We start from the raw sequence: 17,855 nt of genomic DNA, 5'->3' as shown, positions 1-17,855 counted from the left end.
TGCCTCTGAGCACTGACTTCAAGTTGGGTTCACTTTTATCTCCTGTGACTTGCACTAGGGCAGCAGTTTGTTTGTTTTTAAATCATGCTCCACATGTGAATCTCATTATCCAATTGCGAAGGTATCCAAATTACCATTCGGTAACCATGTACTTAATTTAATTAGAGTAATTATATTGTATACGCTTTCAACATTTAATCCTCATTTGACTTTGCTATTTACAATTTCCCAATCCTTGGTATATACGTGTAGCTTATACATTTCATTGTTTTGTTACTCTTTGAGGGGCCACAAGAATGTTGTTGTTGTTGTTATTATAATGGGCTAACACATTCTTCTTGAAAAGCCACTGTATTTCGTTACTGCAGTTAAAATGCACATCAAAGTAGGGTGAGGGTTTTTTGGGGGGTGAGGGTAGATTTATTTAAATTTGACAATGAGAACTACAATAATAATGAAATAACTCCGTATGAGCTAAAAATAAGATTTAAGTAATGCAATATTGATGATAAAACATTCCTATGACACTCCTAAATTTTATTTATATTGTTAGGCTGCAAAATCAGCATAAATCTTGAAATGAAGGTGAGCAAACACTTGTAGCTTTATTTCTAAAGACAACAGAAAGATGTCTCTAGTGTAATAAAAAAAATATGGAATGTTAAATTTATGCCCACCCAGGTGGCAGAATCTAACCAATCTTTGCTGATCCTGCTTTAATACTTGAATGGGAATCTACCAAGATATCAGGGCTATAGGTTAGACTGAGAAATCAAAAATCATCCTGAAGGAGCCAATGGGAAGCCACTTTCATTCCATATTATTGGCAAGAAAATTACATGGACCTTTCAATGAAGTCATCACGAATCAAGCTTGACTTGAAGATGCTACTTTTTATTAACGTATGGGATATATACAGTAGTCAACACATGCAGCATCCTCATGCATACATCAGTGCATACAGGACACTAGCCAATGTTGCCGTAATGATCAGTTCTGCCCTTGGACATCTGACCAGGCCATCTGAAAAACAAACAAACATACAGACATAAATTGAATTTACATCTCATGCTAAGATATTGCTTTTTGGGAACAAGCCTTAAATCATGGTTAATAATGGCTAGGTTCATACAACATGCAGTGCACTAATGCCCAAACCAAACAAACCATAGTATTAGGGCTTGGTTAAATATATGAACCCCAACACTCATTTAGATGCATAAAGCTTTTCCATGTGATTTGAGCTCCCAACTGCCAAGGATGGCCAGTCTCATATAGTCCACACAACTGTAATAGAAAGACACAATGCTACAGAAGTTTTGGTCACACATGACCAACTGGAAGTTGGACATACCATTGTTGGGGATGTAGCCAATTAGCTGGGGTCCTGCCATTCCTCCACATATTTAGTGGACATATGAAGGCACATGAAGAAACAGGTCACTACCAGATAGGCCAGTGCTTCCTGCTGACCTAGCTGAGGCAGCTTCAGGGGACATATAATGAAGCTAGTTCCCAGAAAATAGGCTTACTGAGAGAGCAAACAGGAGTTTGATGGTGGAGGACAATAGAGGCACGTTTTGTTTGCTTATTGTTCATCAGAGGAACATGGAGATGGAAGGAACTATTTTGTGACCTGCAGAAGAAGTACCATGTTGTTTTCCTCCTTCAGGACAACAAGAATTGCACATGCTGCAAGTGCTGGCTGAGAAGATGAAGGAGCTGCAGACAAAACTGTCCATCCTCCAGCTTCCCAAGGAAGATAAGGAATTCATTAATTGGACATAGGAAGCCTTTGCAGAAGGACAGTGGTACCTAGGAGCCTCCCAGAAGACAGAAGCAATCTAGGTAGAAAGGATGGAGAAATGGAGGATCAATTACATGAAGGCCTGAGCCTGTCAGAAAGTGCCCTTATTCTCTGGAGCTTCAGAATAATTTCCATGGCCTCCTTGTTCATGTTTCTGAGCTCTGGATGAGGGACAACTGTTATAAACTTCAGAGACTGAAGAAGAAGATTCTACAGATTCTGTAAAGGGCAGGATTCATGCCTCTGTCCTAAAGGGAGGAAGCAGGTAGCACTGCTGATCAGAAATACTCTGATACTACTTTGAGAAGGTCCAAAGAGGGTCCAAAGAAGCAATCTATAGTCCAGATGGCCTGCCAAGAGAAATGTGTACCCATTTTTGTACATTTCTACAATATATTTGTACCATCTGTTCTTTGCATCTTCTTCATCCAGTAGATCTTTGTCTTCATCTTTTATCATATCCATTTTTGAGTTTTTTAACATGGCGCCCAGAGTAGATAGGTAGTTTTAGTTCCATTCAGGGTTTCCTGTAGGCTTTTACTTTGAGGGTTAGAAATTTACCAGATCAGGATCAAGGAATAAATGTAGAATGTTTGAGATTAAGATTAAAGCAAAAGTGAAGTAATCAAATGTTTAAGGTGAAATTGCAGCAAATCTTTCACCAATTGTTGTTGGGGGGGGGGGGGTTTCTTTCCATGCTGGTATTTTTAATCCTCTTGAAGATGCCCATAATCATTTGGTGAATAGATGATTTTAGAAAGCAAAGAAATAAAAATATTTTAAAATTAAGCATTTCCAAGCAGATATATATTTATCTTAAAAAATGAAAGTAAGATTTTAAACACTCTTAATATTACTATAAATAAATAAAAAATCCTTTACCCTTTTTCTAATTTGGCCAAATTTATTGTTGCTGTGATTAAGCATTCCTAGATCATGAAGTCCTAAAGCTAAACTGGTAGGAGTACCAGAAAAATCTGCTTGTTCTCCTTGCCTAATTAATAACTTGAGATTTATTACAGAACAGTACATAAATTAAAGAAATACTAAACACTCAGTGTCAAATCGTACTGAGTAATCATACTCAGTCTGTATGATACACTGTATGAAGCAATTCTCAATAACTCCAATGTTCCTCAAAGAACATCGTGATTTATAGATTACTCTGCAGTGAGTAATGCTCTAGGGTTAAGACTTACCATCTCCTTCAAGAAACAATAGCTTTGCCTAAGCATTTCCAAAGAAAGTTTCCTTTTGTACTATTTCTAAAATCTGTTAGCTGCCTCCTACTTCCCACTCTCTTTCTGATTAAAAGCTAAGAATGTAAGAGGGTCATGACAGCTTACTACTACCACCAAGATGCTATCTGCACACGCCTGCCTGTTCCTTGACCCTGTCCATAAATCCATGGAATTATCTACTCTGATGAAATTCCCTTGGGATATACTCCTGTCTACCTCACAAGGGATTTGTGTGTTCAATTTAGTACTGGAGACAGATTTTAGATTTACAATAAAACTGAGGGAAAACCGCCTGTCGGGTTTTTATCCTAACAGACTGTCTTTGGGGTACCTTGAAATCTGTTTTCCACATAGTCAGACCTAACTAATAAATCTACCTGGGACTTTCTGCATTCTATCTCCAACCTGTTGTAAATTACAGATTTGGGGGCTTTTACCCCATCAGTTTAGCTTAACATCCAGAGAACTCAGCATCTTCTAAAGTATTTGGTGACATTTCATTTGCCCTTAAATTAACATTGCCCTAATATGGAGTCTGGATTTCTCTGATGTAAAGTTTTCATAATGCTGTATGTTAACACAGTGTTGACTAGCCCAAGTATGCACCTTCTTCAGAAGTTACTGAATCAAGATGGCCAATCTTGGTAATTTTGCCCATACAGCTCTTGATTTGCTAGACCTACATGCTATGCCCTTCAACTGAACAAGGAGATCCTGTCATCTCTCATAGACATGCTTGAGAAATACAAAAATTACAGTACCTTGCTGAACAGATGCTTCCTTTATTATTCTAATGCAGCTGGCTCTACTTTCCGTCAGAGGGAGGGGAAATAGCCTTGGGTAGTAGTTGTGGATGAACCAAGATTTGGCAGAGCTATGTGCCAGTGCTGAAGCAAGATTCAGTTGTTAGTTCAGTCAAATTCTGAACGTGAGATGAGAAGAAGGGCTGTTTTCTCCATTGCCTGAGATGGAAAACATACCACAGGGTGTTCTGCCTGAACACTACTCTGTTTATTTTCTGATGTAGCAAAACATCCTCTCTGTTTTGCACTCTTCCTGTACAATTTTCATTATATCACGTTTTTATACAGTAATACAGTAGTTCCTTGTTCTTCATCCTCTTGTCCGTAACTCCAGTTGCTTCTTTAATTCTAGTAATGAATGTACATGAAATGGGAAGTACATGAAATGGGAAGTATGTTTTGTTTCAAACCCCAAGCATCATTTGGGATCAGCCAGTTAAAAAGAAATAAAACTTGGAAGCAAAGGCCTCTCTCTCTCTCTGTATGTCAAAAAAGTTAGTATGGGGGCTCTGATTGTAGAGTGTAAGCCCCACATCTTTTAATGTACATTGGATGTGCCATTCACCTTAAAAAAGGGCTGGGGTTTAATCATGAAGTTGTGGATGCCATCTTGACTTTTTTTTAAAAAAATCTTCCCATCTATGGACAGGCAGTGTAGATAGATAGATAGATAGATAGATAGATAGATAGATAGATAGATAGATAGACAGACAGACAGACAGACAGACAGACAGACAGACAGACAGGGGTGCCTAGAACATTTGGGTTCTTTTAGGTTTCAGCTGAAACAAAATTCAGAACAATCCTGGAGTAAGTTTATGCAGTGAGTCAGAGAAGGTTGGTGTGCATCTCTTTCCTCCTCCTTCCCTTAATCTTCTTGAGCAATTTTCCCTGAGTGTAGGAGGAATGCGAACTAGCAAATATCCTTGCTGTAAGGAGAGCTTTCCATAAATGACATCTATGTGCTTATTTTCCCTTACATAGCCTTATTCTTAAATAGACCTAAGTCTAGTTCTTGATATGGGAACTAAAACACAGTATTAAAAATTATATTAAAAGATAAGTTTTGAAGAGGTATTTGAAGACAGCATGGAGTATAAAGATCTGCAAGTATTTTGTGAGGAGTTCTAAGGCTTAAGCAACAAAGGGACTAATAGCAGAATTGCTTGTGGAGCTTTTAGATAGCTAGTATAATGATAGCAAAAAATATAATGGTAGCAGAAAAAGGAATGGGGCAATGCAATGGAGGGCTTTGAAGATCAAGACTTCTGTCACTGTATTTTAGTGTTATGTAAAAATGCTCCAAACAAACAATCAAGAATAAAGAAGGATTTCTTCTGCATCCCAGAATAGAAGCCAGTGGAAAGATTTAAGGAAGAATGTCATATGTCACAGTGACAAGGGCATCTTCTAGCTGGAGGTAAGAGTCCTGGTAAAGAAAACCAGAGAAGGTCCAAATAGTTCAGATTCATGAATCAGAATTTTGCTAAGAAGAGATGAAAAGCACTACTTTTGCAATTATACCAAAGGAGGAGCAATATGACTGGACTATGAACTCAATATGGGAGCAAAGGAAGACAAATAGTGAAGGGTGTAAGTGGAATAATTACCCAGGCTGAATGCATGCATCCAGCTAAGCCAAAATACAGGGTCTTGGGGTTTTTGGGTTTTTTTGGCTTAACATGTTGTGTGAACCCAGCCAATGAACATCAGTTAATCAAACTGGTGCATAATATAGTATGTGAGACCTATGGACATCTGATTTCCTCTGTTCTTGGAGAACTTCTGAATGTTACTTCTGCATGGGCACATAGACAATTTGCTGTTATTTTAACGTACTTTTTTTCCCTTCAAAAAGAAACCCTGATGCAACTGTGTAGTTCCATCAGGATTCACTGTGATTTAATCAATGTGGATACTGCCATATTACCAGTGCCAGTTGGCATGTTACCAGTTATCAATATCAGCACACTGTAAAAAGACGCACACTGAAAATGGACAACTTGTGCCATTTTCACTTTTGTGAAGCTGTATGATCTGATTAACCTGTATGAACCTTCTTGTTTTCTTTGGTGCAGGAGTCTCCCATTTCAGTTGCTCTGTGAATGCAGCAATGTTACAAACAACACAGGATACCCAGCTACACAAGAACAAAGCAGTCAGCAAATCTGAGCAAGCTTATTCTATTGGCTTTTGCTGCTTCTTTTTTCCCAAACAGATCAAACATGTTCAGAGTCCTGAAATGGCCATGTCATGGTTGAATAGATGCATGATGAAGGAAATACATGAAGCTCTAAGATTAGGCAATGCGCGTGCATGCAGGAATGCGAAGGACACCCCCCACACACACTCCAGATCATGGAAAAAAAGATGAAAAGGAATGTCCTTCTTAAATAAGCCCCAGAGATCAGGATGGAAATGGACTTAAATTGGTTTGGGGACTTTCACTAGTGGTTTTGAGGAGACTCAGTTTTCAATTTCAATTTTAATTAGTCACAATTCAGTATTTCATCCAAAGCCTGAATAGGGTTCCTCTTAACTAATAGTTCAAGTTGGCTTATTTCAAATAAACAACAATTTAGAATAGCCAGTTTGTTGGGCTTAAAGTAATTATAAACTATGGCTAATAAACAAAGGAGCAAAAACAAATCCCAAAGCTTTTCCGTGTGGTAGTGCTAGAGAAGAGACGAGACAATGTACTAAACCCCAACATGAGAAATTATGGTTTACTGTGCCATCAGAATACAATGCACTGTTTGTAGTATTCACTGTTGAACTGATCACAATGTGGCATATGTGTACCTATAAGAATTATCTGACCCAGGACTTGTTGCCTCATTCAATTCCCCCAATGAGAGCTTGAAGAGGTCGTTAATGGGTCTCTATTTCAGGAACGGTTACTTCCTCTGATTGGATCTATCATCCAATTTTTTACTCAGTCTTATCAAGTCTATGTTCATTTAGTCATTTGGAGATAACTACTGCACCTATGCAAAAGATATTTAAACATGCAAGTTACCTAAGCATTCAGAAATTAGAACAAAGATGGCTATGGTGTACCAACCATATCTGAGGGACCACCTCTCCCTGATTACATCTACCTGTCCCATTAGATCCAGCAGGAGAGGCATGCGTTGGGTCTTGTCCACTAGAGAATGTCATCTGGTGGGGCTCAGGAAGAGAGAGTTTTCTGTTGTGGTACCTGCCCTGTGGAATGTCATCCCCCCAAAAGTTGGAAAAAACTCATGGAACTTTGTTTTCATATATGATAACAGCAGCAAGACTTTTATATGCACAATGGTGGAAAGATTTGACATTATCCATAATGGAAGAGGAGTGGATCATGAAGATGATGGAGATGGCTGAGATGGCTAAATTGACAGCTCTGATTAGAGAAAACACACTGATTAAGTTCAATGCTGACTGGAAACCCCTTTTGGACTTTTTGTGTGAAACAGAAAAAAATGAAATTATGATATATGGTTTGATTAGAAAAAATAGTAGATGACAGAAAAAATGAAAGTTATGTTGTAACCATAGAGTAAGAGTTCAATTTAAATTTATACCTATAACTGTTGTAAAAAAAAATTGGAAGTAATTTCTATATATTTCTTTTTTCTTTCTTTTCTTTCTGTACTTTTGGCTTTGTTCTCTATTTATTTTCTTTATCTTAAATATTAGTTCTTGTTAGTTTTTATCTTTCTTGTTTTAAAAATTCATAAAGTTATTACCAAAAAAAAAAGGGATATCATCCCCCAACCCCCTGGGATCAGATCAGCCCCAACTGGCCTTTCCTAAGGCCTTAAAGATGTGGCTGTACCACCAGGCTTGGGGATCTGTATGTGCGGTAGAACCTATAGAGTAGTTGTGTTAAGTGCTGATTGTTTTTTATACATATGATTTTATATGCTTTTTATATGTTTTGATTGTATTTTATTCTTTTTGTAGTTTTTTAATTGTTATAAGCTGCTCAGTCATGTATCTGACATAAGCAGCTATATAAATCAAAATAATACAATAAAAATAAACTCAGTTACTGTATACCACAAGAAAAAAGACTGCTGTATTCTTCAAGAGGATATAAAGTTATGCACATCTGGAAGAAGACAATTGTCAAAAATTGACACAAGGCCTTTGTATTCTTATTTGAATTTCTAAAAATTACTTTCTTACCCTGAGCCTTTTTTCATCTAAAGATCAAACAGTGCAGTTACTTTTATAGTGGAAAAAATAAACGTAACAAACAAAATGGAGACTGCATCTCCCCCCCCCCGCCCTTTTGAATATGACCAGGGTCAAACCCAGTTCATATCTTTTCCTAATCTATCAGACCCAAATTGACCCTCCCTGCCCCCAGACAAAGCCCCCTGCAAGCCCATCTAAACCAAAGAATAGGTGCCTCCTCACCAGCTCGCAGCATGGCCCAAGGGCAGCCCTTACAAGGAAATTGCAACCTAGAGAAACCCCAATGGTCCATCCTCTATCAGCTGACCTCAACATTCCATCTCCTTAGCAATGGGCTTCCCAGTTCTGTTGCCCATTTTGCCTAACAATAGAACTCACCCCAGGTACACTGACAAGGACCTGCCTAGCTTCCCCAAATTGGCCGGCCAATCAGATTCCTAGGATTTCCCACCTTATAGCTCTTAACGTGTATAAAAATCTTTGCTTTTCCATTGTGCAGGGCCCTCTTTCTTGTAAAGCAGGCACCCAATGATCCTTGCAATAAGCATGGTTCTCCTCCTCAATGTTATTCTCCTCCTTCAGACTGAATCCACGACAAGTTTAATTAATGTCAGCATTTTAGACAAGTAAAACCCTCCACAGTGGCAGGAAGAGAAAGGTCTGTTCTATAAGAATAGAACATGGATTTCTAGGTATTTTAATGAGGGCATTTACCACTATTGTAGCACACAGGCACAGAAACCTCTCTGTTCAAAACAAGCAACAATGCTGAAGGATCTGGAGATGAAAGCAACTGCTGTGAGCTTACAAACTGAGAGCCCATAAATTCCCTAGACACAAGGGTTATCGCTGCTTGTTGTCCTAAAGCCACAAATAACACAGGACACCCGGCTGCATAAGAACAAAGGCAGTTGGCAAATCTGAGCAAACTTACCCTATTGGCTTTTGCTGCTTTTTTTCTAAATAGATCAACAAGTTCAGAATCATGAGATGGTCATGTCATAGTTGAATGGATACAATATGAGGAAATATATCAATATTTTAGATCAGGCAATGTATATGCATGAAGGAATACTTGAAGGACACCCCCCTCCCCCGGATTATGGGGAAAAGGATGAATAGTGATGTCTTTTCTAAATAAGATCCACAACACAATGCAAGTACAGAAGTTCTGGAATTCTGCACTGAAAACCCAGTCTGAATTCTGTAATTATAAAATCCCTCAGTTGGAACTGGAACTGATTCTCCATTTCAGCAGACACAAGTGAGGCAGTGCAAGTGTTAGATGAAGACTAATAAACAGAAGTTAACTATCAGCAAAATGGAGAAACTGTGAATGGGCAGCTTGCATGTCTGGGTCTGTCTGGGAATGTACCTGGGGCTGCAGTTCTAGCTTCATTTCTGTCACTCAAGGCCTAGGTGTCATTGGGTGCATTCAGCCACCTATATCCCACTGGGCAGCTGCAACCTCCAGGCTGCTTTAGTACATGCTCTTTAGGTTATTGCAATGCACTCTCTGTGGGTCTGCCTTTGAAGATGGAAACTGCAGGTAGTGAAGAATACAGCAGTAAGACTGTTATCTGGAACAGCTTTAAGAGACCAAGTAACACCAGCCCTAAAAGAATTGCACCAGGTCCTGTAACATTACCCCTTGGACTTCAAGGGACCACTGAGTATATTAAGCTCTGTAGCAGCAGAGAGGGGCTCTCCTCAGTCTCCTATGGCTGGGAGAGGCACATAATTTGTGGGTGGGGGGGTGGGAAACGGCAGGTGAGTGCTTCCTCTGTTGTGGGAGTTCAGCTGTACAACACCCTTTCCCTGGAGGCCTGGCTGCTGCCAATATTACCTGCCTTTCAGTACCAGGTGGGTTTTCCTTCTTCTGCCTGGGACTTAGAAACAATGCATTTTGTCTTTAAAGTGCCCCTCTGACAGGGTCATTTATTACTGTGTATTTTAAAAGGTATGATTTAAAATAGTTTATTACTTATTTTACTTGGCTTTATTGTGTTACCTTATCACCTGCTGCAAGACCCTTGGGATAATAGGTGGCCTAAATGTTTTAAATCGATAAATAATCAGGCAGGTGGTCTGTCTGGGCTGAATCAGGACATCTATATACTAGCATATTCCAACCTTTTGATTTTTTGTAAAAGTGTCTTATCTATTTTTAAAATTATTACTACTGTTATTACATTTTTATCCTACCTTTTTATATATATAATTCAAGGTGGCAAATATATCTAATACTCCTGCCTACTATTTTCCCCACAACAACCCTCTGAGGTGGGCTGAGCTGAGGGAGAGTGACTGGCCCAAAGCCACCCAGTCAGCTTTCATGCCTAAGGGAGGCCTGGAACTCACAAGTCTTCTGGTTTCTAGGCTGACACTATCAATATTCATTGTTGTGATGTCTATTATGAATTATAATCATTCGATTTTTTTACAGTATTTTTGATTTGTAAACAGTCAATTTAGGTCAGTTTGACAACTTTGTTCCAACATTCAATTGTAATCACTGGTAATTATCCTTCTCTTAGCAATAATTCTATAGTTTATTGAAGGAGAACTTTCTGTCTTAGACTCTCTATTGTAAGAACTAGAATTGTTTAAGGGAAAGCACACAACATTCAAATACTCCGTTTGTTCCCAATCAATAGAGTTTCATAGCTCTCCTATTCTAATACATGGCTTTATTGTTTATTTTGTTGTGTGCTTTCATGAGGCCAGAAGAATAATGAAGTATGCATTGACTTACATAAACATCTTGGCATTCTTGTAAGAATGTCAAAATGTTACTTAGAGAAGTACATTCTTAACTTCTGTAAGTTAAATGAAGTAAAAGAGATCTACTTATATTTATTTACAATATAGGAGTTCTCTATGAGGAGAGTATACTCCCTATAATTCGAAGAAACATTTTGTTCCTTATTCAAGATTTTCTCACGTTCTCCGATTTTTCTGATTTACCCAAAATAAATAATGCCTGAATGTTTAATGCCTCTTTTGTATTTCCTTATTTTTTGACTTTGTATTTGTTGAGTTTAAAAACATTTAAAACAACTCAAATTTATTTTCATAGAGTCTATGTAAATTTTATTTTCCTTATAAAATTTAAACGATCTGAGGAAGAACATCAAACCTTGCTGAAGCTGCTACATTGCAGGCTATTGCTTCTCAAATTATGCAAAATGCAAATGAAAGGCAATTATGCACTGCATTACATACACGTCCATGGAATAATTTTCTTCAGTTTATGGAATAATAAATGAACATTAATTCCAGCAGTTAAATAATCAGAAAGTAGGACAATTGGTTAAGGGTTTTATTGCATAACAATAACTGGGTCTCACCACAGGGTAGCTTCCAAGATCAATATCTCTTATACACCATCAATCAATAAGTTTATTGCTGTGTTGGGTCATACATTAATGCAGCATAAAAAAGGAATGGAATCAGTAATGAGAAAACAATAACAAAAAGGGCAAGTAAATTAAGATGGAACCAATGCCGTAATTGAGAGCCTAAAATTCCTCAGTTTAAAAAAAAGCACGGCAAGAGTAGTAACCTGATAGCTAACAGTTGGAATTATTTCTGCAAGAAAATAATTCAGTCATTTGGCAATCCAACCTCTTCAGTTTATCATCAATATTTTCCCTAATGTCACTGCAGATAGGACAGTACAGGATATAATGAATAATGTTCTCCATTTCGCCAGCATCACAAAGACAGAGGCGCTGTTCCATTGGAAGTTTACAAAATCTCCCTTCAAGGTATGTAAAAGGCATGGTCTGAAAGTTGAGAGCTGTAAAAGCCTTCCTCAATGAAGCTTTAGTGATGCTGGCCAGATATTGGGAGAGGCGGCTGTGTTTCTTACAGTGGTGCTACCAACACGACGATTTGGAAGACTGTACGGCATGCAATAGCATCTACACAGGTATCCTGCTTGAAAGCTTACCTCTGAGGTTTTCACTGCTCCAAGAACTAAGTTCCCCTAAAGGGGTCTCTTGAGTATTAGGGTTTTCCCACCTCCCTGCCATACCCGTATTCTCCCACTTGCACTCCAGAGGGTCTCCTAATTCTCCAAAGTAATTTTGGGATATGAGAAGAAACTGTGTGAACGATGAAAATCCATTCCACCAGTACCCAATCACTAGTTTAAACTAACTGACTCTCAGTTTAAATTCAGTTCATAAATAAAACTTTATTTAGAAATTATGCTCACTCCCCCAATTCAAGTTTGCCTTTGTTCTTGCCCAGCTGGGGAGACTGAGTCAGTTACACATTTGACTTGGCTGCTCATTTTATCTGACACCGCACATTGATTGGACAAAGCCTTTGTTATCTAACTGTCCTAATAGGTCAGATGATGAGAATGTATCCTCGGCAATCCATTCATTGCCTTTAATTCTAACATGTCTGGGAAGATGAAATTAAAACATTAAAGTTTACTTCACAAGTGCTGGAAAGACTTCAGGACACACTGTACGCAGTTAGTAAGCTGGCTATGAAAGGGAAATAGAACTTCGTTTTCCACAAAGAGGTAATATATACTGAAATTTGACATACTAGCATTTGCTTTTCAAATGTATTTTATTTGGGAATAAGAGAATAAATATCCTATTTGAAAGGCCTCTGTCCCTCTCCCTGTTACAAAGTAAAAAACTGTTCTCATTTGGTGAAATATCTGTGTACAGTATCTAATTTGGGGAGGATCAAAAATAAAATAAAATACATTTTACTTTTCAATCAGCTTCCAGTATCCTTACTTTCTAAACACTGGATTTGTTTGTTTATGACTGGATCTTAAGTATTATTAACTTTTAAGCATATAATGTCACATAGTAAATCATATTAATAAACTTTCTCTTAAAGCTATATTAATGTGTTTACAGCTATTAATGATGATGCTTTGCATTTTTAATTATTTACTTTCAATATGTACAGTATTTCCTTCAAAGAGCTTAGAATTATATACAGAGTCTTCATCAGAACTATTTCCCTATTCATAATAATCCTGTTGTATTAGGCAAAGATTGTGTTTTATTTACAGCATCACTGGTGCATTTTAATGTAGTTAAATGTATTTTATCATATTTTGATTTAAAATGGCTAAAAAATAGAATAAATTATATAGTTAACAAAGTTAACTATCTAGAATAATTCATGGTATGAATTCCATCAACTATTATTTGGAAAGCAGCATAACATACATAATTAAATGGAATATTGCATCTACAGGAACATATCCTTTTATTTAAGAATAATCACCTCTGAAATAAATTTCCCTATTTTTTCTGCCACTCATTAACATGGTTTCAACTCGTTACAACAGACTGAAAAGCTCAGGGTGCACGAATACGCTGCCTATTAACCCTTATTTAGGACCATTAGATCAGGACTGCAAGATCCAGATAACCACAAGATGGCAGCAAAGTGATACAGAAAAAATTCTTACTGCTAACCACCGGTAGTCCGCATCTTTGCAGCCAAGATCCGGCAGCCCTTGTAACTGCAATTTTGGAGATCTGTGAGTTTAAACAAGACACATCAAGCCCTCAAAATCTTTAGTAATTTCTCCCTAAATTACGATTATGGTTAAATAGCGTCCAGAACGATGCTGTTGACAGCTCACGTGCTCTTTCTTGGGTGCCAAGCAATTAGCCTCCCCGCGACCGCAAGCAATGGCAGCGCATGCGCAGTCGAGCTCGCCTAACGAAGAGAAACCGACAGCTTCGTTGTTATAGGAATAAGCCCTTCCATTCCCTTGCCAACGCCGCCCCCACATATTACATTCGCCAGGACTCCATATACCTTGGGACGACAGCCCCAGAACCCCACACCAATAAGCCACTCTCCGTGCAGATTAGTAATATGGGAGTTGTAGTCCAACTTAACTGGAAGATCCCAATATGGGCGGACTGCTATACAGATCTCTCACGTGCATACACACATATCTATCATACATACATGCGCGGTTCAGGTTGCTAACAAATCGCCTTCCAGACACTTTGGTCCGACGCATTACTCCTCTAAATTAAAGTTGCAGTAACCAGGCATTTTCCTCTACTGCGACGCACCTCAAGCACGAAGTTCTAACTCCGCCCACTTCCGTTGCAACGACCATTAGGTTCCTCTCCGAGGAGATTCCCCTGTAACCGTTGCTTGGCCCGCCGATACAGGCAGCCATCTTTATTGCTGGAAAAGAAGCCTCCACGGTCCTAAAAAGGTGAATGAAATCGCCCGCTGAGCAGCCTAGCGTTTTAACTTTTACAGGTCAGTCGACCGAAATCCGCCCGTGAGCTAAGGAGAAAATGGTAGCTAAGTAGCTTTGGACCGTTTCTCCTCTGCCCTCACTCAATATGTCTGCGTTTTACGGGCGAAGGCAGCGATCTTTCGAAGAGCTGAGACAAAATGGCCGCCGAGAGCAGGAGGAGGCGCTCTAGCGCCGCGTCTCTGTTCCTCTGAGTGTGCTGGCGGAGTTGAGTCTCGCCGAGTTGGGAGCTGAGCGCTAGCGGGCCCGAAAGAGTCGCTGGGAGGGAGGGGTCGGCAGCCGCGAGGCGACGTGTTAACGCGGCCGCCTCAGTGACTTTTGCTCCGGAGCCGCCTCTGCCTCTCGGGAGGCTTCTGTTCGCCCTCCCTGTCCTCCGCCGGGCGCCTCGTCCCATTGCTCTCTCCTCGCCCGTCCCGCGTGTGTGTCGCCCCGCGCCTTCTCTCCTCGCCCGCCCGCGGCTTCCCTCCAAAACCTGTCGTGGCTTTGGTCCGCCTTTTAAACCCCTGGGAGACGGCTTCTGGCTCCCTCTGTTTGGGGTGGGAAAGGGTTCTCCTTTCCTTTTGCCTCAGCCAGAATCGTGTCTCTGGGTCTTCTGAATCAGCCGCATAGGCTCACTCCTCAGTTCCCCCTCCAATCCCAGGAAGACGGCCGCCTTTCGCTTCCCTATCTCTCCTCGATTGGGGGTGTTCCTCCCTTCCCTCTTTCTCTGCCTTTCAGGCTCTCTCCCGGGAAGATCCTGTCCTGCCCTCCCTGCGTACCTGTAACTAACTTTCTGTGGGGCTGCCAGAGCCTCCCGCTCCCCTCTCCGGAACTATCCCTTTTGTCTGGGAAAATTGGCTCTCCTCCTGTGTCTGTCTTCCCTGTTTGGTATGTAACCAAATTGCATTGCTTCATTGCTTCAACTCCACTGCAATCTTACTGGGGAACAGTCCTCTCAAATTTATTTTTTGTTTGCAGTAACTGTAAAATTTCCTTTCCTCTCTCACTTTTGATTTTTGCTTTTGCTTTTGATACTGCACATTGTTGATACTCGGTATATATCCGGCTGCTTGTTTTGAAGACTTTCTGACTCCTTGAGGCAAACGTCCAGCCTTGATTCCATAGTGTTATCATCTTGCTGAAGGGCTTTCTCTCGCCTAATTTTTAGTTCTGCTGCTTCTTTGAATGTAACTTTTTCTGGTTACCATAATAATTAGATTGCGGGCAGTCTTTCCTAATCAGATTTTTTATCACCATCACTAACTCAGTGCAGTGTGGGTGATACTAGTACTTCGAAAACTAAAGAGGAGGATGCCAAGGAAACTGCTGTTACCTTATAAATCTGTGTTTTCTCACTCTCGAGTTCGAAGGGGGTTGCATGATTCTTTGGCAATGAATGCAGCCAGAAGTGGCTACCGGGTCTTCTCAGCAAATTCCACAGCAGCCTGCACAGAACTGGCTAAGAGGATCACTGAGTGAGTGTATTATAACTTTTTGCATTGCGTTCCCTCATGTTTCTGTCTTAATGCCTTTTAGACCCTGGCAATTACTGTAAGAAAATGTAAACTGACATGAATGGCCTTGGAGAAGATAGGTTTATCACAGTTTTTCACTATAATTCAAGAATGTGTATTACTCAACATTTAAAAATCTTATTTTTATTTAAAGAACAATTGTTAAATTACAGCTGGTATTTTAAATATTTTAGATTGGACTATAATAGACAATAAGCATTCATATTGTGATATTATAAATGATCTGTGTGCATTTCTTAGTTCCATTCATACAGCTGAGAAACAAAACCCTTTACTTCTTTATGTTAATAATCAATGTGGTGTTTTATATTCTAGCTGGGCAATTTGAATATATTGTTTAACTGCTTTTTTCCTTTGTATAATTTACTACGTTTAGATCATTGTTTCCCCCCTGCACCCCCCACCCAATGGTTCAATGGATGATTGGACAGCCAACCAAAATGTGTACTTGTAAATTAATCCTGCTCTATTCTGCTTATGAAGAGGCATAATAGTATTGCTGATCTTAATATTGAGGTGCTATGGAGCTAGAAGAGATGGCATTGCTTTTTAGTGTATCTCTGAGGCTTTACAAGATTAGAAGCACAAAACATTTGCACCGCTCCTCATGAAACTTTGCAGAGTCAAAGCTGAATCCCAATTATCTTTCACTAGGGATTCACTGATAAGACTCTATAGGCCTCAGTTTTTGCTAATTCAACATTAGTCGACAACATGATAGTTAATTTGAAAGCTATTAATCGAATACTCTTGCTGACTTTTCATTGACATCTCATAGATGAGAATGTGGGGGGGGGGGGTTGGTACTGTCAGTTTCAGCCTACTTGGATTGCCTTCTGATGAGAGCATACTTTTTGGCACAACTTAGGTACATAAAGTTGCATTAGAAAAACCTGTGATATACACCATTTTTATTGTTTTCTTAATCTTCACATTTACATACTATTTTCATAGTTGTGCCATTTATTTGGAGCATTATTATGTGTGAGTTTAAAACATATGTGTATTACTTTTTTGAGACTGGAAGTAAGCAGATACAGGGATTGATTTCATATATTGTGTCAGCCCTTTTTCCCATTCATCATACATTCTATACCGCAATTTTTTAAAACAGCATAGAGTAGATATCTAATAGGTAATAATGCTGGAAAACCCTTTTCTTCATATTTAATGCCTTATCAACCTTAACTCATTCTGAACTTTAGTTTTTCTGATCTTATATCTACAGTTCTGGACTATCTCATATAGCTGTCTTTTATGACATGATTGTCAGTCTCATTCAGTGGGCTTACTTCTTTAATTTCTTCCTTGTAGAGAGGTATTTAATCTATCAGTTCTTCTTGTACCACCTCATTTGTTTTGATAACTCTTTTTTATCTCATTTGAGATGATGTGAACTGTATAACACTAGCCCTTTTAATATTTTAAGGGACACAATGCTGTCCTTTGTATGTTTATACAAAAATAAGTCCTACCACATTGAGTGGGTTTGAGTTGGATAACTGCATAAATTGGCAGCCAAAGCTAGATCAATATGATTCTCAGAGGAAGCAATGTTGCTGCCATCAACTAGCGTGGAAACTTGCTAGCATTGGCTAATCTTCAGTCAGTTTCCTGAAAAGCTGATTGGGCAAGTTCATCAAAAGCTGTGTTAGCATGTGAAAGATGATTCCTTTCCATGAAAAATATCAGACCTACCTCATCCAAGAATCTCTTTAGATCTATAACTGGAGACTGTAAATATGTCCATCTTGACTTAATACTGTTAAGTCTTGAAAAATTCTCAATGTAACAACATCAGAATAAAGCTAATTATAAAGTATAATTTATAAGCCATGTCTGTCTGCTGCTAGCTCTGTGTTTTGCCTTTTACTAAAAATGGCTTCTCCATATTTAAGTACTCTAGCCTCGAATGCTATAACTTGTGCCATATGATTAACCATCCCAAAATGTTACTGATCATAAGAAGGAAAGCCCCAGCCAATAAAAAGAATAGGGAAACCAAAATTCTATCCAGTAGAACATATATTGTAT

The 17,855-nt window shown here is 39.0% G+C and overlaps 1 protein-coding gene and 1 long non-coding RNA gene across 5 annotated transcripts in view; one reads left to right on the top strand and one right to left on the bottom strand.

Moving 5' to 3' along the window:
* Positions 1-675: 675 nt before the first annotated feature.
* On the bottom strand, positions 676-15,166 carry LOC148216602 (uncharacterized). Its single transcript, XR_015794675.1, has 3 exons — positions 15,066-15,166; positions 14,004-14,254; positions 676-1,023 (listed from the first exon to the last, which is right to left on the bottom strand). It is a non-coding gene; the product is annotated as an uncharacterized LOC148216602 (long non-coding RNA).
* The window catches only part of PRPSAP1 (phosphoribosyl pyrophosphate synthetase associated protein 1), a 27,250-nt gene continuing 23,580 nt past the window's right edge, over positions 14,186-17,855 (top strand). Inside the window, exons 1-2 of one of the 4 annotated variants that reach the window (XM_025166065.2) lie at positions 14,186-14,262; positions 15,650-15,761. In XM_025166065.2, the coding sequence (XP_025021833.1) occupies positions 15,679-15,761 (83 nt within the window). In that variant the 5' untranslated portion in view covers positions 14,186-14,262; positions 15,650-15,678. Of the gene's footprint in view, positions 14,310-14,449; positions 15,762-17,855 lie in introns of those variants that run through there. The other 3 variants (XM_025166064.2, XM_007427229.4, XM_007427228.4) reach the window with 3 other exon arrangements.

The sequence above is a fragment of the Python bivittatus genome, unplaced genomic scaffold (genome assembly GCF_059951505.1).
Source record: "Python bivittatus isolate LINGU-HERP-01145 unplaced genomic scaffold, Pbiv_v1 ctg000080_np1212, whole genome shotgun sequence".
Lineage (NCBI taxonomy): Eukaryota > Metazoa > Chordata > Lepidosauria > Squamata > Pythonidae > Python > Python bivittatus.
This window is presented reverse-complemented; position numbering and strand designations above follow the sequence as displayed.